Raw genomic sequence first — 27,629 nt, forward strand, 5'->3', positions numbered from 1 at the left:
ATGGTGCGGCCGAGGCCCTCCGCCGCTGCGGGTGAGTTTGCGGTGGGGGGGCCCGTCTCGTGCAGTCGGCGGGGCACGGACCTGGGAATCGGGAAGGCTCCCATCCCCCCCACCCCGCCGGGACGGTTTCCAGTCCCGGGAGCCCCAAGGGCGAGCCCACGCCCCGGCTCCGGGGCCCCGGTGTGGGCGGGGGTGCCCAGGGCGCCCCGGGGCGTCTGCTCTGGGAGTCTCGCAGCACTTCTGCGGGAAGACGCAGCTCGGTCGCGCTTTTCGCGCATCCAGCCCCGGCGTGGCCCCGGGCCGACCCCTGCCTGGGCCCGCGTGCGCCGCCCGAGCCTGGACAGCTGTCGGATGCGGGGTCGCCGAGGACCCTTGCTTTCTCCTGTGCCCTGCGTGAGCCGCGAACTGGGCGGCTTAAGTCGGCCCGGAGTAGCCCAGGGTCGTGGGGTCCCTGACTTCTTCGATGTGCCCCTGGCCTGCCTTTCGCAGCGTTTCTGCTCGGGAGCCTCTTGCTGCAACGTGCAGACATGAACGGTCATTTCGTAATTCCTGCCTCTTGGTCTGCAAAGTCTTGGACCTTACCCTAGGCCCTTCATGTGGCCGCCCTTGAAGATGGGCAGGGCGGCCGGACCCTTCCGACACGCCAGTCGCAAGGTTTGCTCACTTGCTGCAAGGCTCAAAGCTCAGGTTCCAGCCATGTCTCAGTCACCAGCGTCTCCTGGGTCTGCACCACTGGCACATTTATAAAACGTACGTCCGCCGTCAGTATGCCGGCTCCTAGGGGTGCACTGGAGTCGGACCCTAGGACACTACCTACAGGTAGTTGGCATAAGATGAGGTTAGAGACCGCGTACAGCCTGTACGGCCTTTGCCTTGGACGTGACAACCCGGTTGGATCTCCAGCATCCCATATCCTCCCCCAAAATCCCACCAGAATTGATCCCTGAGTTCAGAGCCAGGATCAAGTTTTGAGCACCATGGGGGATGACCAAAAAAGCACTGTAGCACTGTTGTCCATCTGGTTGTTCATCGATTTGCCCGAGTGGGCACCAGTAACATCTCCATTGTGAGACTTGTTACTGTTTTTTGTTTTTTTGGTTTTTTTGTTTTTGGTTTTTTTGCTTTTTGGGTCATGCCTGGTGATGCACAGGGGTTACTCCTGGCTTTGCACTCAGGAATTACCCCTGGCTGTGCTCAGGGGACCATATGGGATGCTGGGATTTGAACCCGGGTTGGCCATGTGCAAGGCAAACGCCCTCCCCACTGTGCTATTGCTCCAGCCCCCAGAGACTTGTCATTACTGTTTTTGGCATATCCAATACACCACAGGCAGCTTGCCAGGCTCTGCGTGCAGGCAGGATACTCTTGGTAGCTTGCCGGGCTCTCTGAGAAGGATGGAGGAATCAAACCCAGGTCGGCCGTGTGTAAGGCAAACGCCCTACCCACTGTGCTGTCTCTCCAGTTCTTAAAAAATTAAGTATGCCAAAACCTCAGTTGGTCTAAATAAGTAGTCTTAAGTGACCAGGCAACAAGCAGTCTTTGATTTTGAACCTTGGCTCAATCCTTGGCCAAAGGTGCACCTTTGCAGGCATGGGAGGGGTCCGATACAGCCTGCACGTTCACACATGCACACACATGTGCGCGCACACACTCATGCATGCACAGACTGCTCGCCTCTGCCCCCACTCAGCTGCCACGTGGGAATGTGGGGTGGGCGCACCCTGACCTTTACCACAGGCTTCAGGGTGTTGTGGGAACCCTACACCAGGCAGATGGCCGCCTGCCGGAACCCCAATAGGTCCACGTCATTGATGCCCACGATCTTGTCCCCCACCGCCGTCTTGCTGCTTTCCTCGATATATAGTGTTCGAAGGGCCACAGAGATAGGACAGTGGGGAGGGTGCATTTACTTTGCACCCAGCCAAGCCAGGTTCGATCCCTGGCACTCCATATGGACCACCGAGCATGCCAGGAGTCATTTCTGAGTGCAGAGCCAGGAGTAAGCCCTGAGCATTGCCGACGTGTCCCAAAAAGTCAGGAAAAAGAAAAAAAGTGTTTGATGAGCAGGAGTGATAGTGCAGCAGGTAGGGCGCTTACCTTGCATGCAGCCAACCTGGGTTCAATCTCTGGCACCCATATGTTCCCGGGGAACCCAGCAGGAGTGATTTCTGAGTGCAGAGCCAGGGGTAAGTCCTGAACACTGCTGGGTGTGGCACAAAAATTAAAAGAGAAAAAAGATAAAGTTTGCACCTTTGCACCTCTATAGTTTTTTAACCATTGATTTTGGCCCTTTTCTTCCCTTTTTTTAAAATTTTTTTTATTTTATAAAATAGTTCACAGGAGCTGGAGTGATAGCACAGTGGATAGGGCATTTGCCTTGCACGCAGCCTGGATTCGATCCCCAGCATCCCATATGGTCCCCTGAGCACCGCCAGGAGTTAATTCCTGAGTGCAAAGCCAGGAATAACCTCTGTGCATCACCAGGTGTGACTCAAAAAAGCCCAAAAAATTAAATTAAATTAAATTTAAAATTAATTAATTAATTTTTTAAAAGCAGAGCCTTAAAAAAAGTTAACAACGTTTGATTATATTTATTATTCAAACACCAATTCCACCACCATTACACCTTCCCACCACCATATTTTAGATGTTTCCATCCTGAACCCCTAACCCCTGCCCAAAAGCAGAGCCGAAATAATATATTTTGTATTGTTTGTTTTGAAAAACAGCTGAAAATGCTGCAAAAAAGTTTCCTTAGAGGAAAGAGTGTGAAGATTGTTGTATTTCACCCCGGGATCATTAAGCCCTTCTATAAGAGATCACTAACATGTTATTAAAGGTTGAGTGTTGTGTACTTAGCTGTAAAAAATATATATATTTCCTCTAAGATTGATTGCCTCCTACTTTGAACCCCACCAAATGTGGTGCAGTACTCTTAGAGTATGGGTGCTGTGTGGTTGAGGTGTTGTGCAGCTGCAAATGCAGCCGCCCAGTCCAGGAATAGGTCCACTTGTGGGTGAGGCTGATCCCGAGAGTGCGGAGAGCAGCTGTGAGCATGGCGGTGGTTGAGTTCTGGAGGTTTTCGGCTGCCAGGGCTGGATCCCTTGGGGCGGGAGGGGTCTCACCTGCCCCCCTCCGGGGCGCCCCGAATGAAACAGCCCGGCATGGGGTCTGGTGGCATGGTTATGGCAAGTGTCATGTTCCCTTCTGGGAGAGGGCATGTGACTCTGGATGGTGGATTTTGGCCTTTTTCAACCAACTATTCCTCAGATTCTGCCTGTGAATTTCAATAATTATTTCTTTGTTCCTCTCTATGGCATCTAGATTTTTTTTTACATTTTTATTTTTTTTTAATTAATTTATTCTTTTATTGAATCACCATGTGGAAAGTTACAAAGCTTTCAGGTTTAAGTCTCAGTTATACAATGCTCGAACATCCATCCCTTCACCAGTGCACATATTCCACCACCAAGAATCACAGTATACTGCCCCCTTCCCCCCACTTCCCCCGCCCCCCACCCCGCATGTGTAACTGGTAAATTTCACTTTACTTTGATTACATTCAGTATTTCAACAAAAAACTCACTATTATTGATTTGGAGTTTCTCCCCCCTAAAGTCGATCTGCTGAAAAGAAAGCATTTGATAATTTGTTTTCCATTGTCTATGGCATCTAGATTTTGCCCCTTTCTTTTGTTTTGGGTTTTGTTGTTGTTGTTGTTGTTTGTATTTTGTCTCCAGTGTTTCAATGGAATACCAACTTTTCATCCCCTCACAAATGCCTTGGAAACCTCTGTGTATATAGTGGCAAACACTAGATACAAAATGTTTGCCATGACCCCCTGACCTGGTCTCACTTGTCCTCAGTCCCAAAGAAATCATACATTAATTTTGTGGATAAAAACCATCATTTCTACAAGAATGCCATAGGGTGGCTCACCTGGTCACGTGGACCAGTAATAATCTCTTCATTCAGAGGCCTCAATGGTGGTGTTTGAGCCATCGGGTAGGGCAGTTGCCTTGCACGTGGCTGGCCTGGGTTCAATCCTTGGCACCCCATATGATCACCCCTCCCCCCTCAGCCCTACCAGGAGTTATCCCGAGCACAGAACCAGGAGTGAGCCCTGAGCACACCGAGTGTGTCCCAACAACCAAAACCAAACAAACTTCTTCATGCAGAGCATAATAGGCTGTGCCTAAGAGGCAGGACTCAACAGGTGGGACTGGGGTCTGGACAAACCTGGCTTTAGATTCTGAGCTGACTTGGGACATATTACTGCTGCTTAACTTTCAGACTGAAATACCTCCCGGGATGGTTGTGAGGGTTAAAGAAAGTAGGAGTATAAAGAACTTAACATATAGGACAAAACTATGATATTGTTGATGTGGCTCATAAAATGATCACAGAAAAGGCTTGCCATGTAGAATAGTAAGTGAACTGGTTAAACTCTCGAGCTGAAACTGCATTGTTGCTTGCTTGCCTCTTTTGCAGAAGAACGGCAGAGAAAACTCCAGGAGTATCTAGCAGCCAAGGGGAAACTGAAATGCCACAATGACAAGTGAGTTTGTCTCCCTCACTTAAGCCTTGTTTTGTTGCCCTGGTTCCTAAGAGCTCTCCAGGCCTTTTCAATGCTGTGCTCTTTTGCTTCTCCCCTGCTCAGATTGCATTGTGAGTCTAGTATAATTGGAGAAGGGCCTTCATACTAGGCACGAGACAGTGTCTGTTAGGTTATTACTGTCCGTCTCCACAGGAAGAAAGGGGAGGAGCTGCAATATTCTCTGCCATGCTAGTTTTTTATCTTTATCTATTTCCTATTCTAAGAAAGTCATTCCCTTGAAGGCATCATTTGCCAGAGGAGCTGTGTCACCCTGATCGTGGTTATTCTTTCTACTTTGCTCTGTACTTTTGTTTGGTAGTGCTTCTTTGGGAAGCAGAAAGCCAGCTACGGTTTAGTCCTCCTCCAGTCTCTCCATGCTTGTTGGCTATTTCCCTCCCCATTTGGGTACAGAATGAATATCTTCACCCGCATCTTCTGTCAGTATCTCCCCATCTTCTTGCTGCTATTTGTTCCATTCATTTAGCATTGACATATTTTTCTCCCTACCTGGGTGGCTAAAACTTTTATTTGAAAACTGCTTTTTTACAGAATTAACTTTTTCCCTCTTAGCTTCTTTTTATGTTGGTTTTGATTCTCATTTTCTTGATTAAATAGACTTAATTTTCTGTACTGATCAGGTATGGATTTAATTAGTAATATATCAGTTACTCAAGACAGAGATCCTTTCCCTTCCAAGGCTTGCATTATGATTAACATCTCTTAATAGTCTCATGATCATTTTTTTTTTAACTTTTAAAATTTTTTTAAATTTATTTTCTTCTCTCCCTTCCCTTCCTGCTGTTGTATTGATTGCCTGGATAAGGTAGGAGCCCTTAGTGATGCTTGAAATTGAACCCTATATTTCTCCTCCATTTTCCTGTCCTCTCTTTTTGTTGTTTTTTTTCTGTTTTTGTTTTTTGTTTGTTTGTTTTGAGGCCTTACCCAGCAATGCTCAGAGTTTACTGCTGGCTCTGCACTTAGAATCTACTCTGGCGGTGCTCAGGGGCCCATTTCGGATGCTGGAGATCAAACTCAGATTGTTCGCTTGGAAGGCAAGCACCCTACCCCCTGAACTATCACTCCAGTCCCACTTTCCTGTTTTGTTTTGTTTTTTTTATATTTTCGGTCAGACCCGTTAGGTTTCATTTGTACTCCTAATGTTGGCTTGATCACCTTCCCCTCCTATGAAATTGCTTATTAGAAGAGACTTAAAGCAAAAAAGTTTTTTGGTTTTTCTTTGTTTTGGGCCACACCTCTGTTGCTCAGGCTTTACTCCTGGCTCTGCATTTAGGGATGACTTCTGGTGCTCAGAGCTCACTCATAGTGGAACTCCTGGTACCATCTGCTGTACAGGGAATTAAACAGGGTTGTCCATATGCAAGGTAGGTGACCCAGTATCTCTCTGGTCTGGAGAAAATTTTTTAAAGAAGCAGTTTAAGGGTCTGTCGAGATAGTACAGTGGGTAAGATGCTTGCATGTACTTCGCATGTGGAAGCTCTTGGTTCAATCTCCAAGGAGTAAAATAATGGAATTTGGTAATGTAAGGAAGCTTTTTTCAGATATAATTTAAATTCTTTTATTATTCAGTAATTCTAATAATTTAAAATTCTAAGTTTGGGGCTAGAGTGATAGTTCAGTGGGTAGAGCATTTGCCTCACACAGCCGACGGGGTTCAATCACTGGCATTCTGTATGGTCCCCTGAGCATCGCCAGGAGTAATTCCTGAGTACAGAGCCAGGAGTAACCCTTGAGCATTATCGGATGTGACCAAAAAAAAAAGCCTAAATAAATAAATAAAATTCTAAGCTTAATAAATTCAGTCATTTGTCTTGTTGCTCCTTTTGTACTAGGAATTAATCTTATTTTGTCTTTTATAGGCCTTATCTAAAAGCAAAGAATAATTGCCCAAATCCTCCACATTCTAAATCCGTAAGTAGCAATTACTCCTTATAAAAATACCCATTTGAATTATTTGTAATAAAAGTAATCACAATAATAGCCTAAAGAACATGTAGAGCAATGATATTTCTTATAAATATAAGGACAGATTAGTCTAATAGGGAATGGTTTTGTTGTTTTTTTTTTTTTGAAAGTACATAATACTGCAGTTTAGATTTTGAGTTTTTAAAAGTAATCCTTTCGTGTACTTTGGTCCTTTTAATTGAATACTTACTATGTGCTAGGCATTAATTAACTCATTGAGTTCTTCTAACTTTATGCAGTAGATATTTATTAGTAACCCATTTTGCAGAAGAGGGAACTGAATTGGAAAAGTTAAGTAACTTCCTAAGGTCACATAGCTGTTAAGTGACAGAACAAAGAATTTGTAGTTTTAACCATTGTGGTATGCTACATGCAGTTAAATAACTCAACACAGCTCATTAAATAAGAATACCCATATTGGATCTTGCAAGTTATTTAATAAAAATATGCTTCCTAATTGTTTCAGTTTAACAAATTGTGACTAAAATTGTAAAGGAGTCTCACATACTGAAGGCCGAGTGGGAGAAATTAGCCATCTGAAAGCAGTACAGATTTTTCATTTGCAGTTTTACAAGTCAGTAAAAATTCCACCTTCAAGTTTTAAAGCCATACTTTTATCTACGTTCTAACCTGTAACTAAAATAACATTTCCCATGGTGAGCTATCTGTGCCAATTATAATAAATGTTAATGACCAGTCACTGAACACAAACCTACATATAGGCAAGTATATGTCATGTATAAACTCTAGGTTATATGCCTACACATGGCCTCATTAGACACTGGAGGATAGAAAATACATAAGGCACAATCAGTGCCTGATGATTCGAAGAATTGAGAATCATTGGCTTAGACTTCTGCTTCATGCAGGTTAGACCAGACTTTATGCAAGAGTTAAAGAGAGAATCCACTAGAAGTTCAGCTTTTAGTTCAGAGAACCTTTAGAAGTTGACAACACTTATTTCAGTAGGTATACTGAAATGGGGGGGATCTGCTAACACAACAATGAAGATAGAAATGAAGTTGGGGCGGGGGGGTGCAGAGCTACTTTAGGGGGCTTGCATTACACACGTCCAGCCTGGTATGATCCCCGGCATCCCTTATGGTTCCTGAGCCTCTGTGAGAAGTGATCCCTTAGTGTAGAGCCAGGAGTAAATTCTGAACCACCACCAAATGTGACCCAAAAACTTACAAAAAAAAAAGAGGAAGACGTTGGGAAATGGATTATGGCCCCCAAATGGGGGAAATAGCAAAATAACAAGTATTTAAGAAAAAAACAAATAACAACTGAAAACAGCTCAGGTGTCCTTAAGTTAATGAATGGATAACTAGATGTGGTTTAAAAGTAGTGAAGTGTGGGGCTGGAGTGACAGTACATGCGGTATGGTGTTTGCCTTGCACGCGCCAACCTGGATTGATTCCCAGCATCAATGGTCCCCCGAGCACCACCAGGAGTAATTCCTGAGTTCAGAGCCAGGAGTAACCCCTTGTGCATTGCCGGGTATGACCCAAAATGAAAAATAAAAAAAGGTAGTGAAATGTGAGTGTAGGAATATAGTATATGGAACTTGCTATACTCCCCATCCAATTTTGCTATAAGCCTAAAAATGCTCTTAGAAATAAAGTTTGTTAACTAAAATAATGTAGTTCTGATAGATGATACATCGTGGATAGGCCTTGAAAACTGTGCTGAGAGAAGCCAGATACAAAGACCATATATGGCATAATTCCATGTATATGTACTGTCCAGAGTAGACTAGTCTTTAGGCGCAGAAAGTAGATTGGTGTAGGCTAGTAGCAGTAAGATTAGTATTTACATGCTTAGGATGTGTAGCAAGAAGAAGTGAGGAGTAATTGCATAATAAGTGCATAATTCCTTCCGGGGTAATAAAAATATTCATAAAATCAGGTAGAGGCGATGGTTATACACTCTTGTGAATATACTCAAACCCACTAAATTTTACGCTTTAAATTTCTATGGAACTTTTCTGAAGTGCAAATTATAATCTCAGGTTTGGTGTTTTCTTGCATTTAAAGGGAAAAAAAAAGCAACACAAATTTGGGAAATTTCATACCAGAATTGAAGTGTTGAAGTTCTAAAAATAATCTGTTTGGGTTCAGGGATAGAGCTGAGTAGCTAAGCACTCACCTTACATTTAGAGGCCCTGGGTTTGATCCTGGAATCCCCCCCACACACACCACCCCACCTCCCTCCACCGCCCGATTCCCCAACATTTTTTGTTCTACTTGTGGGCATGTTCAACTTTCTTCAGTGAAAATTTAAGTTTTTTCTAGCTTGTTTTTAAATGTTATTTTTATTATTTTAAGAATAGTGGGGCTGGAGCGATGGCACAGCGGTTGGGCGTTAGCCTTGCACATGGCCGACCCGAGTTCGATTCCTCCGCCCCTCTCAGAGAGCCCGGCAAGCTACCGAGAATATCGAGCCCAAGTGGCAGAGCCTGGCAAGCTACCCGTGCGTATTGGATATGCCAAAAACAGCAACAATAAGTCTCTCAATGAGAGACGTTACTGGTGCCCACTCAAACAAATCAATGAGCAACGGGATGATAGTGACTATGAAGAATAGTGAGGGGGGGCTGGAGCGATAGCACAGCGGGTAGGGCGTTTGCCTTGCACATGGCTGACCCAGGTTCGGTTCCCAGCATCCCATATGGCCCCCTGAGCACTGCCAGGAGTAATTCCTGAGTGCATGAGTCAGGAGTAACCCCGGTACAACGCCAGGTGTGATCCAAAAAGAAAAGAAAAAGAAGGGAGGGGGGCCAGCAAGATAATTTAACAGACCAAGTTCATGCTTTGTGTGCAGGAAAGCTTGGGTTTGGCCCCAAACCTCACCTTCCCTGGGTGTGACCAAAAACAAAACAAAACCCCTAAATAAGATATTGTTGTGAATGTTTTTATATAAATTTTTGTCTTTCTAGACTCTTAGACCCAAAAAGGATCTTACCAGCCATGTTGCTCTGCCGGTCAAAGTCCAAAGGCCTACAAGCGCTAAACTTCAGTCCAGACCTGCCAATATCCCAGGGCCCCAGAAGCCAAGATTGGAGCCACTCAAACTTCCAGACAAAAGGCTGGCTTCAGCTCGTGTTTCTTCTAACTCAAACTGTGAGCCTTCGGGCAGCTGTCAACAGCAACGTGAAGCTGGATCATCCACAAGGGCAGAGCTGTCACTTACTACACAGGGTCAGAAAACTGCAAGGCAGCAGAAAACCGATCAAGGGGATGCTCAATGTATAGGCGCCGGAGACAATACGCACATGGGAAATGAATCCTGGGACAACTGTCTGAAAGAGACGAACAAAGAGAACTTGCCCTGTATTTTATCAGATTCTGAGAGGAAGCTCCCTGGAGAATTATGGACCACAAGTAAAACAAAGGTTCATTCACATAATCCAACCAAGAGCAGTGTAGCTCCTAAACAAAACTTGGGCAAATGCTCGGGGAAGAGTGCTGCTCTGAAAGACCAAGTTAATAAACAGTTTCACATCAGGAATCTACCAGCAAAGTCGCAGCAACTCTCTAGAGAAGCAGAACTTGCAAGACCAGGGGGAAGAGCCCTAAAGACAGCTTCCTCTGCCCTTGCTCAGGCTTCAAGCAGGATTCAAGCAACAAGGAAGCCAGCGGTCACAGATATAAAAGCTAGTAGGGGTCAATATAAAAAAGCAAATGAAACTAAGTTTCAGCTACACACTATTAATAAAGAGAAAGCAAAAATTTCCAAACCCAGGACATGCCCCAGTGTGCTTCAGGGAGATCATTGCAACAGATATGCAAATATTAAGCAGGACCACAGGTCCACCCAACCCTGTTCTAGACCTCAGACATCATGTGTACTGCAAAAGTCAAAAGCTTTCAGCCAGAGGCCGACTTTGGCGGCTGTCAACTTTAATCCAGTTGTTCCAAGCACGCCAAGCCTTAGCGTGAATGGAATTAATGGGAATAAATGCAACACCAGTTGTCGACCAAAAGTGCAGACAGTGGATTCCAAGTTGCAAAGGCCTCTTCCCCAGAACCGCTTTCTGAGCAGGACAGTTCCCAAAACTCGTGTGGAAGGCACAGCCTTAAAGGCCAGGAGAGTTCCAGAAGGGACCAGAACTAATGCAGATGTTAAGAACAACGCAGCAGAGATGCGCAGGTACTTCATTTCCAAAATTTTGCAATTTAAAATCAGGAGATAGGAGCTGGAGCGATAGCACAGCGGGTAGGATGTTTGCCTTGCACGCAGCCAACCCGGGTTCAATTGCCAGCATCCCATATGGTCTCCCGAGCACTGCCAGGAGTGATTCCTGAGTGCAGAGCCAGGAGTAACCTCTGTGCATCACCGGGTGTAACCCAAAAAGGAAAAAAAAAAAAAGATAAATTACCATCACAAAAGGTCAAGGATATAGGTCAGTAAATAGGCCATAAATAATGGCTCCTGTGTCATTTTTGAGCTTAGACTCTTATTTTAAAAGAAAGGAAAATTCAAAACATATATACCATAGTAAGATGGTGTGTATGCTGGGTGGTTACATACATGTGTTAAAACTGCCATAATTTCCTGTATGCTTGGAAAAAAAATTTTTTTTTAAAGAAAATTGAGGTATAAGTATCAAGGAAGAAATAAGTCAGCATGTAAATTACTTATTTAAGAAGTGTCCTGCAGGAATCAAATAGCAGTCAAAGACCCAGCATTGGTAGCAGGACCTGGAGTGTCCTACATAGCTCAGAAGTTCACATGATTACGAATCAGGGAGGTAATCGTTCCCTCTCAAGCAGAGCAATGGCTAATCTAGAAAAGTTACCAGAGAAGAAAACCCAAGAAGCATCATGACTCTAAGTTGGTCACGTTTTAGAAAGTAAGCTAAGAGGCAGGAGGGATGGTACAGGAATCCGTGTGCTTGCCTTCTAGCCTGCTGACTCCAGTTTGATTCCCTGGTACCACATGTGAGCCTCCTAGCACCAGCACCAGGGGTCACTCCTGAGCACAGAGTCAGGAATAGCTTTTGAGCACCACCAAGTAGGAACAAACCTTTCCCCCTCCATCCTCCTGCTTCCCCCCACACACACAGAAAGCAACTGTCAGCCTCTTAGAAACAGGAGTAGAGGATGTGAAGCAAAGATTAGGACTTAGCATCATTAGAGACCTGTACCTTGAAACAAGATTCCCCTAAAATTATTGATTTTGTTTGATCATGTGTGACCAGACACAGCCTCAGAAATTGGGCAAAGAACCCCCTCCTCAGGGCAGAATGTAGTTTTGGTGGGTCTAACTGAATAGCAGATTGGAAATCTAACTGAAAAGCTTCCAGTGAAAAGTGGAGCAGTGATGGAGGACTCTCTTAGGCAAGCATATGTCATGTCAGTAGCTTACAGGGGAAATGAACATTTTCAGAGAAGATGATGAAGACCCATTGTGATGTGAAGGAGCCAGTGCCCTGGGAGCTGCCCGGGAACCCCTCTGGCATCTGATTCTGATGGAGCAGGCAGCTACTGCTGCTGTTTCACACTTGTCAGTTGTTCTTCGTTCCATTCTCCTGCCTGCATAGTTGAAGGTGTCTCTTGATAATCAATGTGTATCGTATGCTTTAGAAACTTGACTTTACCATAGTCATATGTATATGGATATATATATACATATATATGTATACACACATATTTCTTTTTCTCTTTTCGTTGCATAACAGGAAACAGCTAGAAGAATGGCAAAAATCTAAGGGGAAAATCTACAAACGACCTCCCATGGAACTTAAAACAAAAAGAAAAGTTATTGAGAAAATGAATATTTCATTCTGGAAGAGCATGGAAAGAGAAGAGGAAGAGAAGAAAGAACAGCTTGAGCTGTCCAATAAAATCAACAACACTCTGACAGAATGTTTGCAGCTCATTGAAAGAGTAAGTTGGGGATAAGCACTTAAAGTTTTGAGAGTTTTTGAGCGTTTTCTTCAATACATTATAGAAGAGATCATCTCTAAGTAGAAATTTGGCCCCCTTTATTGTGAAAGAATAACAGGAATAATAATAACATACTTTAAAAATAGCTCTTACTTGCCAGGCATTCTGCTAAGCACTTTGTTCATATGATGCTATATTATTAACATCATAACAGTTACTACTAGGTCCACTTTATACATGAAACTGGGGCACAGAGAGGTTAAGAAACTAGTCTAGCTCCAAAGTGATCCAAAAGGAACTTTGCCTTCTTCATGGATCAAGGCCCAAAGAATTAAGCACTTGATATTTGGATATGAAACTGAGTTCAAAAGTCAAGGTCATCTGTAGCACTGTAGCACTGTCATCCTGTTGTTCATCTATTTGCTCGAGCAGGCACCAGTAACGTCTCCATCGTGAGACTTGTTGTTACTGTTTTTGGTATATTGAATATGCCACAGGTAGCTTGCCAGGCTCTGCCGTACGGACGGGATACTCTTGGTAGCTTGCCAGGCTCTCCGAGAGGGACAGAGGAATCCACCCTGGGTCGGCCATGTGCAAGGCAAATGCCCTACCCACTATGCTGTCATTCCAGTCCAAGGTCATGTGTAAAGTTGGATTATCCTAAATACTCAGTTTAGGATAAATGGCACTTAAAATATGTCTTGGTTCTGCAGGTAAAGATAGGAGAGAGGTAAAGTTTTAATCATTAGGCAAATCCTTGATAGTTAAATATGTTTGTAAAAATATTTGGATAACTGGTTCAGAGAAATGTACAGAGGCTAAGGCTCTTGCCTTGTGTACCACTGACCCTGGTTCCAGTCTCCAGCACTGTGTGGGTTCTGGCCTGATCAAGTTCGTTGATCTGCTGTGAATTGCTTTTGTGTAAGGTATGAGATAAGGATCCAGTTCCATTTTTTTAATGAGTGATTTTCCCAGCAGCATTTGTTGACAAGGCTATCTTTACTCAACTTCATTTTCTCAGCTCCTTTGTCAAAATTTAGTTGACTGTAGATATGGAAATTTGTCTCTGTGGACACAGTTCTAACCCATTAGTCAGAAGTCTTTCCTCTCCCAGGACCATGCTGTTTTGATCACTATACCTTTATAATACAGTTTCAAGTTAGGTGATGAGATACTTCCCAATATCTTATTTCTCAGTATGACTTTAGCTGTTTTAGGGTGCTTATGATTCCATACAAACTTTAGTATTGACTGTATAAGTCCTCAAAGAATGCCATCAGAATTTGGATGGGGATTGCACTGAATCCATATAATAATTTAGGTAGTTTGGTCATTTTGACAATATTGATTCTTCCAGTCTATGAACATGGAACGTTTTTCCATTTCCTAAAGTCTTCTTTTATCTCTTTCATAAATGACTTGTAGTTTTAATGGTATAGGTCTCTTACATCTTTCTTTAACTTGATTCATAAGTACTTGATGTTTTGGGACACTATTTTGAATGGGATAAACTCTTTGATCTCTTTCTCTACTAGTTCATTACTTGCATATGGAATGCAATAGATTTTTGTGTGTTGTTAGACTTTCTAAAGATTTTTGCCTTCTTTCAAAAACATTTTTTTTTAGTTTTGTGGATTTTTTTTCTTATATCGATATCTGGATCTACTTTTATATTGTTCTGTATCTCTGTTTTTCAATTGAATGCTTAGATCATTGATGTCTGTCTTTCTTTTCTTTTTTTTTCCTTTCATGGGGGGTGGGGTTGGGGTCACACCAAGCGGGTGCTTAGGAATAACTCTTGACAGCTCTCGGGGGACCATATGGGATGCTGGGGATGGAACCCAGGAAGGCTGCATGCAAGGCAAGTGCCTTACCCACTGTACTATCTCTCCAGTCCCCTCCGCTCTCCCTCCCCTATATTTTTTAAAAATATTTATTTATTTTTAATCTAGACACTGATTTACACAGTTGTTCATAATAGAATTCTTTCAGGCATATGGTGTTGCGACACCAGTCCCACCACCACCACCAGGGTCCCCAGGGTCCCTGCCCCCTGAGCAGACATTTAACAATTCATTTCATATTGCTTGCTCCAACCAAACTTAAAGAAATGGCAAGTGAAATTATCAGAGGTAAATCAACAAAAGTCAATTTGTAGTGACTGATTGATATATGATCATTGCCTATGTAGATAAGGAAATCCAAATCATTTAATACAATGTAGGATACTACCTATTCTCATTAACATAACTAAGTATCCAACTATGGATCTAACACATACTGCGTTAAATTTTATTTTGTGCTTGAATCTTATTGCAGTAATCATATCTTCCCTTCACAAACAGGCTTTTTTCTTTTTTACTTTTTGGCAGGCATAGGACAAATTTATTTTATATTATTTGGTCCCCCAAAAAATGGCAAGTAGAATTATTAGAAAATAAATCAATGAAAGTCAGTTTGTGATGATTGATTGCTATATGCTTTAAGCATATGCATCATTAGTGAGTGTCAAAATCAATGCCACATGATGGGAAATCCTTTACTTTTTTTTTTTTTTATTTATTTTGGGGCATTTGGGATCATACCCAGCAGTGCTTTGGGGTCATTCCTGGCTCTACACTCAGGAATTACTCCTGGCGGTGCTCAGGGAACCATATGGGATGCCAGTGATTGAACCCAGTTCGGCCACATGCAAAGCAAACTCCCTATCCACTATACTATCACTTCAGCCCCAGTCCTTTAATTTCTTAAAGATACATTTAATGTTGGGGGCTGGAGTTATAGCACAGCGGGTAGGGCGTTTGCTTTGCATGCGGCTGACCCAGGTTCGAGTCCCTGCATCCCATATGGTCCCCTGAGCACCGCCAGAGGTAATTCCTGAGTGCAGAGCCAGGAGTAACCCCTGTTCATTGCCAGGTGTGACCCAAAAAGCAAAAAAAAAAAAAAAAAAAAGATACATTTAATGTTGTAAATTTGCCTCTTATTTAAGTTTGATCATACACTTCAACTGTGACTGGGCAGTGTTCTTTATTCATGAGAGAGAGAGAAGTCAGGAGAACAAGCTGTTCGGCCTTTTCACCCCCCCCCCCCCCCCCCCGCAGATGGTCACCTAAGAACTGTCAGGGGCAATCCCTAATCACCACTGGGTGTGACCCAGTGAGAAGAAAATAAAGATAGCATCAATGATCTAAGCATTCAACTGAAAAACATAGATAAAGAACGATATAAGGGACTCAAAAAGAATCTATTCGGAAGAGGCTTCCAGGGAGAACTGGAGAGGAGAAGGTCATGGGGGCGGGCGGGTCAGCCAAACAGCATGTGATATCAAGCCAAGCCGGTGGAGAATTAACTTTTGCCCAGGGGCCCCTGGAGACTGTGGGGCACAGGTTTCAGCACATCCCCTTGAGGCACATGTGTCCTGCCACAGTCGATGTTTAATGCTGAAACAATAGTACAGTAGGTAGAGCGTTGCCTTGCACACATCCAGCCCAAGGCCAGTTCCCGGCACCCCATATGGCCAGTTGAGTCTGCCAGGGGTGATCCTGAACTCAAAGCCAGTAAGCCTAAACCACTGGGTGTAATCCAAAAACCAAAACTAAATAAATCTTTAAGATCGGACATTTCTGATTCTCCGATACACTGCAGCACGAGGAATTGTAAAGGGATCCGGATCCTCCAGGGAAAGGGAGGCGGGTGCCACGTGCCACACTCGGAGCTGACAGCAGTGAGGTGGAGGCCAGGATCTTGGCAGAGGTTTAGGGAAATAGAGGCTGAGGCTAGCAGAACCTAGGAGCCAGAGAGAAAAACTCTGGGGGGAGCGAGACACCCGCCTCAGAAGGTCTCCTCGCAGATCCAGCAGACCCAGCAGGGCTGGGGCCTCGAGCATGAGACCCGGCCACTACCCTTGTACTGTGCCTTAAAGGTGCCCACGAAGTGGGATCAGTGAAGGCCAGAAAAAGTGAGGGGGGTGGCCTCTTGCAGCTGGGGTGATGGAGCAAATCTTAAAGGGGAAGTGTTCCCTGTTTTCTCCAGCCCAACAATCTCCCTCCAGCAAGCGCCCCCTCTTGGCAGAGCCCAACAGGAAGCTGCTGCACACTGGCAGAAGGTGATCTGCAGAATTCCAGAGGACCAGGGCAGAGGAGAACGGGTGGGTGTTTGGAGCTAAGGGGCCACAGTAACAAGGACTAACATGTTCAGTCCTGTTCTTTTCTAAATTGTTTGACATTTCCATTTTCAATGCTTTAAATACTTTACAGTGTGTGTGTGTGTGTGTGTGTGTGTAGGCGGGGCTGGGGGGGTTGCACTCTGGGGGCTCACACACTTGGTTGGTCTTGGTGCTTCCAGGATTGCATGGGATGTGTGCAGGACAGTGCCAGGGACTGAACTCGGACCCCTGTCCACATGCTCTATCCCCCAGCTGTTCCCTGGGTCCCCTGCTTGAAATCTCTTTTAACCCAAAAGTCATCTTAGAAAGATCTCATTTAACTTTCACATGTGTCACTTGCTGTTTGCTTTTTTCCTCTCTTTGTGCTTTATTTTTTTAATTTAATGCCCCAAGTGGGGAAGGGACAGAGAGAGAGAGAGAGAGAGAGAGAGAGAGAGAGAGAGAGAGAGAGAGAGAGAGGGAAAGCACCAGAGAGCGAGGGGAGGGTGGCTGGAAGGAAAGTGGGGACATTAGTGGTGGGAGATGTGCTGATTTTTACCTACACTGTGCATTGTGGTTGGCGAATGTACCTTCTGTGTGTTCTGCTCTACGGGTTGCCAAAGTCACTCACTGGCTCTGGGCTTAGTGGTTGGTTACTTCTCTTTTGTCTACTTTTAATTTCTAGGTCTAGTACTTCTGTCGACTTTTAGTTTCTAGTTTTCAAAAGTTATGTTGAGATGTATCAAGATTCATGACCTGGCCTTGATAACTTTGTCTGTACACATTCAGCCTGTGCACATTTACTGTAACCACTCACATGTCTACCATTTAATTTTATAATTTAGCACACGGGAACTATTTTTTATTCCTTATTTCTGTTTTTTTTTTTTTTAATGAATCACCATGAGATACAGTTACAGACTTACAAATTTTCGTGCATACCTTTCAGTCATACAGTGATCGAGTACCCACCCTTCCACCAGTGCCCGTTCTACACCACCAATGGTCCCATTTTCTGTCTTTGATCCTATTTCTTTTCTGTATTTGCTTTGGGGCCAAACCCAGCAGTGCTCAGGGCTTACTCCTGGCTCTGTGATCACTCATGGTGGTGCTCAAGGAATCATAATGTGGTGTGGGGATCAAACCACAGTTAACCACGTGCAGAGCAAGCACCTTGTCCATCCTATCTCTTCAGATCCTGATCAGTTTCTTTTTTAAAAAGTTCTTTTTTAAAAAAAAGCAACTTATGGGGCCAGAGAGATACTACAGCGATCAAGATGCTTGCCTTGCATGTGGTCAATTTGGGTTTTCTCCCCGGCACTCCAGTATGGTACCCCCGGCTCCCTGGGAGTGATCCCTGAGCACAGAGCTAAGAGTAAATCCTGAGCACCACCAGCTGTGGCCCAAAAACAAACAAACAAAAATTTCAAAGTATCTTATAAATTAAAATCACAGAATTATATGGAAAGTATTTGGTCAAACAGTCTGCAAAGTATCATTTTCTTTGAGTTACTTTTGTTTCAAGTCTTCCTTCCCTTTGTGTTCTAAAGTTGACTCATTCACTAGCAATTTAAGATTTTTGAATGGTGAATTCCTGAGTGCTTATGCTTATTAAATGTCCTGGTTCCACCCTCCTGCTGGAATCACTTTTGACTGAGGGAAATTTCTAAATTCAAGTTACTCCCCCTGGAAATTTTGAAGTTACGTTTTGGTTTTATTCCTCTCCTCTGGAGTTGTCAATCTAATAAAGACGTCTATCAATCTAGTTCGCATTCTCCTATAAATAATCCTCTCCTCCCCTCTCGGGAACTATTCTAGATTTTCATTTTATCCTTGGGTTTTGGGGGGGTATGATTATTTTCCCATTTATCCTGCTTGGCTCTGAGGACTTTCCCGTCTGACCACCATCATTCCATTCTTGGAAATGTTCTACAGTCGCTTTTGCTGACTGTTCAATTTAGTTTCCTTCTGGTTTGCCTTCATTCTAGGAATTCTCTCGGGTAAATACTGGGATTCTTGAGTCATAGAACTCAGGGAGCTCAGGTCCATACTCCTCCTTTCTTCTGTTAAACTCTGGTTCTAGGAGAATTCCACAGCCAAATTTTCAGCTCACCTGTTGATTCCTCAGCAATGTTCAGGCCTCGGCTCTGCTGTTCATCCTGTTTTCAGAACAGCTCCCTCTGGTTTCACGGAAGCAGCATTTTTTTTTTTCACTGTCATGTTGTCTTATATTTGTGAAATGTGTCGCTGTTTGTTTCTTCAACAGTTTGCTCCAGTGTCCATTCTTCTGATTGTCAAATTCGATGCCTAATAGAGTGTTTTTCCCAAACCCCAGCGTGTTTTGATTGGGTCTCCCCGTTGGCAGGTGGCTGAGGGAGTGTTCCAGTGTGTCGGTTATTGGCCATAATATCTGTGTTTCCTAATGTCCTTTGAGGTTCATGTGACTTCCCTGCTCTGGGCACAAGCTTAGAGGGGACTCAGTCTATTATTTGAAAACTCTTTTGTGGGATTTAACCCTTTTTGTGTACATTTGCTCAGATCTGCAACACAGGCATATACATCCCTGTGCCAGTCTTCATGTTTCTGCTGGACTCGGGAAATTCTGATCATGAATTCAGTGCTTTCACTGTAGTGAATATATATGAAATAGATGAGTCTTGATTAGGGCTGTTTTTGTTGGTTTCATATCACTTTTTTCCTTCACCTATGATAAACATATTTGACTATTTGGGTTTATGTAGTATATTTATTTATTTTGATTTGGATTGATTATATTGATATTCAATATGCCAAAAACAGTAACGATAGATCTCATTTCCCTGACCCTGAAAGAGCCTCCGATGATTAGGAAAGACGAGTAAGGAGAGGCTGCTAAAATCTCAGGGCTGAGTGTAATAGAGACGTTACTGGTGCCCGCTCAAATAAATCGACTAACAACGGGATGACAGTGATTTTGATTTGGGGGCCATATTTGGCTGTGCTTGGGCTGAATCGATAGCACAGCAGGTAGGGCATTTCGCCTTGCACGAGACCGACCCGGATTCGATTCCTCCGTCCCTCTCGGAGAGCCCGGCAAGCTACAAGAGTATCCCGCCCGCACGACAGCCTGGCAAGCTCCCTGTGGCATATTCAATATGCCAAAAACAGTAACAAGTCTCATAATGGAGACGTTGTTGTTGCCCGCTCGAGCAAATCGATGAACAACGGGATGGCTGTGCTCAGGGATTACTCCTGGCTCTCTGATACTTGAGTGTAACTCCTGAGAATGCTGAGGGGACCATAATGCTGTCCTAAGGATCTAACCTGGGTTGGTCAATGCAATGCAAGCATTGTAATTCCTGTATTATCTTTGCAGCCCATCATGCCATTCTTAAAATGTAATTATCAGTATCAAAACTCATTGAAATGTGCTTATTTGAGTGGATTATGTTTATTGTTCATAAACATCATGCTTATTGGGCTTTTTTTAACATTTAAAAATGTATTGGAGCGATAGCACAGTGGGTAGGGCGTTTGCTTTGCACACGGCCGACCTGGGTTCAATCCCCGGCATCCCATGTAGTCCCCCAAGCACTGCCAGGAGTAATTTCTGAGTGCAAAGCCAGGAGTAACCCCTGAGCATCACTGGGTGTGACCCAAAAAGCAAAATAAATAAATAAATAAATAAATTTTAAAAAATGTATTGATCAGGTGGATATCTGAAAGAACTATTGCAAATAACAGAAGATATGAGAGTAACAGTGAGATGGTTGTAATTAATTCTGGGTATTTTTTTTTCCCCAGGGAATACTTTCTAATGAACTGTTTACCATACTATCTAGTATTCCTGAGGCTGAAAAATTTGCTAAATTCTGGATCTGTAAAGCAAAGTTGATGGCAAGTAAAGGCACATTTGATGTTATTGGATTGTACGAAGAAGCCATTAAAAGTGGGGCAATGGTGAGTATTTTTCTTGAGTGAGTGATTTCTTAAAAATTCTCTTTCATGTGAGTTCTCTGGGTTTCTTTGCAGTGTGACAAGTCTTTAATATAAAGTTAGACTTCCCATTTGTTTATCAAAATGGCCTTCATCAAGTATATAAAGTACTTTATGAATTTTTTCTTTAGAATTCTTTTTACAGTAGGGGCTAGAGCAATAGCACGGCAGGTAGGGCATTTGCCTTGCATGCAGCCGACCCAGGTTCGATTCCCAGCATCCCATATGGTCCCCGGAGCATTGCCAGGAGTAATTCCTGAGTGTAGAGCCAGGAGTAACCCCCATGCATCGCTGGGTGTGACCCAAAAAGAAAAAAAAAAAATTCTTTTTACAGAGACCAGTGTGGGAACTCAATGCCGTGTGCATACAAGACCCCAAGTTCAACCTCTGGTTCTGTATGCCCCCCCCCAAGGTATATCCAGCGGTCACTCTTGAGGTCCCTGAACACTTTAGGGTTTATCCTTAGTGGCCCTAAGCAGTGGCCTCATCACTGAACCATTAGCTCAGTTAGGCAGGTATTACTAGGTTTGACTACTACTAATTTGACTACTCTTCACCAATCATTGCTTCTGAGGCCTCCCAAAAGATACATTTTTCCAGTACCAAGGAGATAGATCCTTTAGGGGCTAAGGATCCTTGCATGGGCCCAATCAGGTTCAATCTCTACAACATGATCTCTCAAGCATTGCCAGATATCACCCTGGAGACTCCTGGGCATTGCCCGGTGTGATCCTTGAGACCCCTGAGCACAACTGGGGTGATCCAGGTGGTCCTTGGGCACCACAGGGCCCTTGAACCATATGGCTAGGTTGGCCAAGAATACAAGGACTGGTCCTATCCCCACTGATCACTGCTTGGAAGAGAGAAAAAAAACTTCTGTCATACGAAGTATACGAGTAGACCTACAGAATCACTCTTGAGTGAATATGTTCAGTTAACACTCAATATAGAAATATGCCTGGCAAGCTACCGAGAGTATCCTGGCTCTACACTCAGGGATCAAAAACAGGCCTGCTGTGTGCAAGGCAAATGCTCTATCCTCTATACAGTCACTCTGGTCCCTATATAACATTTTTTACCTAAGTCTGTGGGCTGGAGCACAGCGGGTAGGGCGTTCGCCTTGCACATGACCAACCCGAGTTCGATTCCTCCACCCCTCTCAGAGAGCCCAGCAAGCTACCGAGAGTATCTCACCTGCACGGCAGAGCTGGCAAGCTACCCGTGGTGTATTCGATGTGCAAAAAACAGTAAGAACAAGTCTCACATGGAAACATTACTAGTGCGCTCAAGCAAATCGATGAGCAATGGGATGACAGTGACAGTGACCTAAGTCTGCTTCAAAATATTTTATAATTCTTTCCCCCTAAATATTCACTTTCTTTGGCATCCTGTGTCCATGGTTGTTCAGATCAAACTTGTGTATGCACAGTTTAAATACAGTCAGATAATAGTTTGATGAGGCTCATTTACTAACCCTCTGCTTCCCTCCCCTCCTACTTCCTGTTCCTACAGCAAAATGATTATTTTTCGTATTTACCTCTGTAATTTCAGAGAGCATGCTTATATTGCATTCTTTTTCTCCTTGAACGTTTTTAATGCTTTTAAAACTGTTTTCTTGCCTTCTAGCCAATACAAGAGCTGCGAGAATTTGTTTTTAAGATTTTACAGAACCCAAACGAGCCCACAAAAGGTACTGATATTTTATATTTACATGCATTCCCTGCAGCCACCAAGTAAAACCCAGTGTAAGATAGAGAGGAAAATGGTTTAGCGGCAATGCCAAGTCCCCCTAAAGTGGTTTAGCTGACAGTCCCCCCAGATGCCTCCCCACTCTTGGCTTCCACTGCTGTCTCCGTCGTCATCATGGTCAGTTTTCTCACTAGTTACAAGTTACTGTTCTGCATGACTCGGAGCACAGGCTCTCTCCCGGCAGCCTAGAGCAGAATGTCTTGTTCCCTGAAACCCCAGCAGAGACTGAGGCAGAGAGGGGATAGAGGGCAGTGTCTGTTTATTCATATGTTTAGTCATGGTAAACCCAACCTCGCTGTTATATCCACATTTGTGTCATGGTTTTTAAAATAGCCATCTCAGGAATTTTTGTCACTCTGTGTTGACCATTGCTGTCAGTGTAGAGGCTCTTCAGTGAAAACTGCTATGTTTAAATTCAGTGAGTAGAGGCCGGAGCAATAGTGCAGTGTGGGTAGGGCACTTGCCTTGCACGCAGCTGACCTGGGTTCCATCCCCCGCATCCCATATGGTTCCCCGACCCTGCAGGAGTGAGCCCTGAGCACTGCGGTATGTGATCCAAAAGCCAAATAAAGTGAAAAATGAAATAATTCAGTGAGTATTTGCTAATGTTATAATGTTAAAAGTTAATCCTTTTAACATTAATGAAAAGGAATAAAAGAAAGAAAACCAACAAGCTACCTCCAGAAAGTAAAATATGATTTTTGTGATCTTAAGAAAGTGAGGATTTCAGTGTCTGTGTTGCAAGCCATAATGCCCAAGAGTAGAGAGAGAGTGTGGGGAATATTGTCTGCCATGGAGGCAGGGGGAGGGTGGGAAAGGGGGGTACAGGGGGATATTGGTGGTGGGGAATGTGCACTGGTGGAAGGATGGGTGTTTGATCATTGTGTGATTGCAACCCAAACATGAAAGCCTGTAAGTATCTCATGGTGATTCAATACATTTTTTTTTTTAAGTGAGAATTTTTTTTTTCCTCATAAAAGGTTTTTTATGGTTTTTTGTTTGTTTGTTTGTTTGATTTTGGTGGTGGTGGGGTTGTTGGGTTTTTTGTTTTTTTCTGTTTTTTTTGTTTGTTTGTTTGTTTTTAAACCATACCTGTCAATGCTCGGGGGTTACTCCTGAGTCTGCATTCAGGAATAACTCCTGGTGGTGCTTGGGGGACCATATAGGATGCCAGGGATCGAACCCCAGATGACTGCATGCGAGGCAAATGCCCTACCCACTATACTATTGTTCTGGCCCCTCTAAAGAGTAGTTTTAATTTTGAGGAACACTCAAGTCATGTGGCATTAAGCTAAACCGTTTTCTTTTGAGAAATAAATGAGATCACAGAGTAGACATAGCTAGTAGTACCCTTACTGGGAGAGATGCTGTGGTTCCGATGTTTGCTTATTACATATAGCAGTGTTCCTAGGGGGATGGAAAGAGGATATAGGAATCTGTGTCTTACAGCCTGGACAATAGTACAGCAGGGAGGGCACTTGCCTTGCAGGTGGCCAACCGGGCTTCAATTCCCACCACCCCATATGGTCCCCTAAGCCCAGCAAGGAGCGATCCCTGAGCTCAGAGCCAGGACTAATCCCTGAAAACTGCCTGGTATGGCAAAGCAAAACAAAACTCTAAGAATGACAGCAACGACAACAAAAACCTTTGCCTTCATCATTTGGGAGCCTTCACTGAGCTCTCTTGCAGGGGGTGTCTGCCCCCAACTTTAGTATCTGCCTGACTTAGTCTATTTCCTTCCTTTCCTCTTGTTGTGCTAATTGGGAGGTCCTGCAAATTGTGTTGACAAATGATTTCTTCACAGCTCTCCACAATGTGGTCATTTGTGGCTAGTACAGCAAGAAAATTGAAGCAAGATAATGTGTAAGGGTTAGGCCAATGATTAGCTTCTAAGGGTGCTCTTTGGAGAGTGAATAAAAAAAGTGCAGCTGTGTTAAACATATTGAATGTGTAACTAGGACTTATCTGCAAGCAGTAAGTAGGTCCAAAGGAGGTCATGGGGGCTGGTAAGAAGGATGACCTGATATAGAGGGAACATTGCTTTAACTTAGCAGGAAAAGCTATAAGTTTCAGTTCATTTAGAGTATGGTATGCATGAGAGTCACTGAGAAATCACTCCATATATTACTTTTTCAGTTTATTGGTGCTTGGTTTCAGTATTAAATTGCTACATCTTTCTTTCCTTCTTCATTTTGTGTTCACAGCACTTACAGATGAGAATTCAGTGACAAAAACTGATATCACATCAATAGAAGAACTGACTGAAAAGGTGGAATGTGGAAGGTCTTGTCTCTCACCAAAACGGAGGGAAGAGGTGATAGCAACACCCCAGATAAGGAAGGCAGAACCCAACGGTCACACTGGCATTAAATTACAGGTTGCGCCAGTCCCGAGGTGAGCAGAGACTCTGAGGCAGGCTTTGCCATCACTGCCCAGTCTCTAGTCCAGTCCTCCCTTTCTCCTGCCCAGACTCAGGGTCCCAGTAGGTTATGGATACCTCCCACTGTGTATGAGGACCAGGCAGACTAATCCGTCTTAGGCCTGGAGAGAAGGAGCGGAGGGTGAGGGGAAGGTTAGAAGGCCTGACCCATGGAAACACCCATTATTTTTCATCCCCTCCACTCCCCCAGCCAAAACCTAAGCTGCTTCCAGAACCAAGAGGGGTGTTGGGACAGATCCACCTCCTCCCATCTGGAATTGGTCCTGCTTCTTTGCTTCATTACTCCTGCCTTTGCCTGTTCCATGTATCTTTCCTGCCAGCCCAGGCACAGGTTGGGAGGGTTTGGAAGGGGGCTGAGGGGGTGGTTGTCAGCAAAGAGCTAGGCTGTGGTGGGCATGTTAGGAGCAGTACACAGGCCTGGGGAACAGGGAGGCAGAGACTAACTAGACGCTGTTCGTAATATCAAAGGAAGGACGTTGGCACTTGATTTTTAACAGTGTACACTTCAGGAAGAATCCAGGCTCATTTAAGCAATGGTGTCAGGCTCTCAGTATTGTTTTCTACATGAGTGTAATATCAGCATTTTGTTCACAATCCGAAAAAGAGAGAATGCCAAACAAAAACCCCAAGGCCATTATTCTTTATTTTAGTATTTAGTGGTGGAGTACCTAGCACAAATCAGTAACTCCCAGTCCCTAACTCTTAGTTATTCCCCCACCTCCATCAGCCCAGGGACGGATGAAAGCAAGTAAGTTGTGGATCTGAAAACCATCTCTGGATGACCCCAGAGTTTATTCTAAGAACCTGAGCAAAAGCAAACTGGCCTTCGGTTTTATTTTGTTTATGCTTGTATGATCATTGGTGTTTTAATGTATAGCCCAGGATTACATGTAAAGGCCAAGGTATGTACAGTCTCCCCTGTTCTAAATGAGGGAAGACAGTGGTCTTCATTTTTGGTTTGGGGAGTTGGGGTTTTTTTTTGTTGGTTTGGGTTTGGGTTTGGGGCCTCACTTGATGGTGCTCAAGGCTTACTGCTTGCCCTGATCCAAGGGATCATTCTTGGTAGGCTCAGGGGACCATTATGGGGTGCTAGGGGTCAAATCCAGGTCAGCCACGTGCAAGGCAACTGCCCTGAATGCCTTCCAGCTCCCTAACCTCCAAACAGTGGTTTTCAACCCAAGATAATCTTAAAATAAATCATGTCAGAGCTAGAAAGAATCATAGACTTCTGTCTCCGACCATACTACCTAAAGGTGCACTAACTCCTCTGATCTCGGAAGTTAAGAATCGAAGACTGGGGACTGGAGTGATAGCACAGCAGGTAGGGCGTTTGCCTTGCACATGTCTGATCCGGGTTCAAATCCCAGCATCCCATATGGTCCCCTGAGCACCGCCAGGGGTAATTCCTGAGTGCATGAGCCAGGAATGACCCCTGTGCATCGCCGGGTGTGACCCAAAAAGCAAAAAAAAAAAAGAATCGAAGAATCGTAGACTGCTTCAGTCCATCCTGTTTGGGGTTAGGCCGAGTTTCCCCAAAACCTGGCAGCTCTCTTAAAGAAATGTATGTACTAAACAAACACCAACTGCCAAGTAATTGGTTTCAAATAAAATCCACAATTTAGGTTTATTTTCATCAATCCCTATGCTTGCAACATCTGACAGTCGGGGGAAGTTACACAAGACAAGAGCTCATCTAAATGTGTGTCTATGTCAACCTCCTTGGTTATATCCATCATGTTTCCTTAGGGGATAAGAAAAATAAGGGGCCGGAGAGCTAGTACAGTGGGTAAGCCTTGCATGCAGTGGGTTCAAGTTCGGTCTCCAGCATCCCATACAGTCCACCACGAACCGTCAGGAGTAATTTCTGAGTGCAGAGCCAGGAGTAACCTCTGAGCATTGCCAGGTGTGGCCCAAAAACCAAAAGAAAAGAAAAAAATAATAAATAAAATTCCAAAAGAAGGTGTAAGACTAGAACAATAAGTAGCTCTTACAAAAGGAAATGTATTTTGAGTGCAACTCTCACTGTCCCCCAGAATAAATGGAATGCCGGAAGTGCAGGACATGAAGCTCATCACTCCTGTGCGGCGCTCAGCACGGATCGAGAGAGCACTGTCCCAGTACCCAGATATGCTGCAGGAACACGATGTGGTTGTGTCGTCACTCGATGACCTCCTGGATGTGGAAGACACAGAGTACTTCATATTCCGCAAAAACGAGGCCTTGCCCGTAACATTAGGGTTTCAGATGCATGAGTCATAATTTTTTGACACTATTTTTTTAGAAAAGATCTGAAACACCTCTTTTCCACGAGACACTTGCCCAAAATACCTGGAAGAAATGAAATAATGAAGAAGCATTTTTGGATGCAGATGATGGGCGTAAGGATTTGGAAAGGAGCTCACTGAACTTCCTCTCAAATTTTACATCCTCATCAGGAAGTCCGTTGCGTTTTAAAGGCTGTCATTCGGGACAGTTTTTGTTTGTTTCATTGTCATTGTCCTTTAGATAACATGTCTGAAATAGTGTCAACATTTATGGCTTTGACGTAGAGTTCCCACACTTCACCACCACCAAAGTGCCCAGAGCCCCTCACCGCAGTCCTTAGGTCACCTCCAGCCCAATGATGCTTTATTCTCTGCCCCACCTCCCCCCCACTGCATGGTAATCTCAGTTTTGTATTCCAAGGCCAACACTGCATCATGTTTGCTATGTGTTCCTTAGTTTTGTGTGTCCATGTATCGCAGAGGAATGAGATTATCTGACATTTGTTGTTCTTCTCCCTCTGACTTATTTCACTTAACACAGTGCCCCCAGTTCCATCCACGATGCAGTGAACTGCATGATTTCACC

General features: G+C 44.0%; 1 protein-coding gene across 1 annotated transcript; it reads left to right on the forward strand.

Annotated features, from left to right (window-relative positions):
• CKAP2L (cytoskeleton associated protein 2 like) lies at positions 1–27,083 on the forward strand. Its single transcript, XM_055123392.1, has 9 exons — positions 1–31; positions 4,492–4,558; positions 6,475–6,526; positions 9,519–10,732; positions 12,264–12,471; positions 20,399–20,554; positions 22,217–22,280; positions 24,544–24,733; positions 26,813–27,083. Exons 1-9 carry the CDS (start codon positions 1–3, stop codon positions 27,036–27,038), a joined length of 2,208 nt encoding a protein of 735 aa, XP_054979367.1. The 3' UTR covers positions 27,039–27,083.
• The last annotated feature ends 546 nt before the right edge of the window (positions 27,084–27,629 follow it).

This window comes from Sorex araneus, chromosome X (assembly GCF_027595985.1).
Source record: "Sorex araneus isolate mSorAra2 chromosome X, mSorAra2.pri, whole genome shotgun sequence".
NCBI classification, from domain to species: domain Eukaryota; kingdom Metazoa; phylum Chordata; class Mammalia; order Eulipotyphla; family Soricidae; genus Sorex; species Sorex araneus.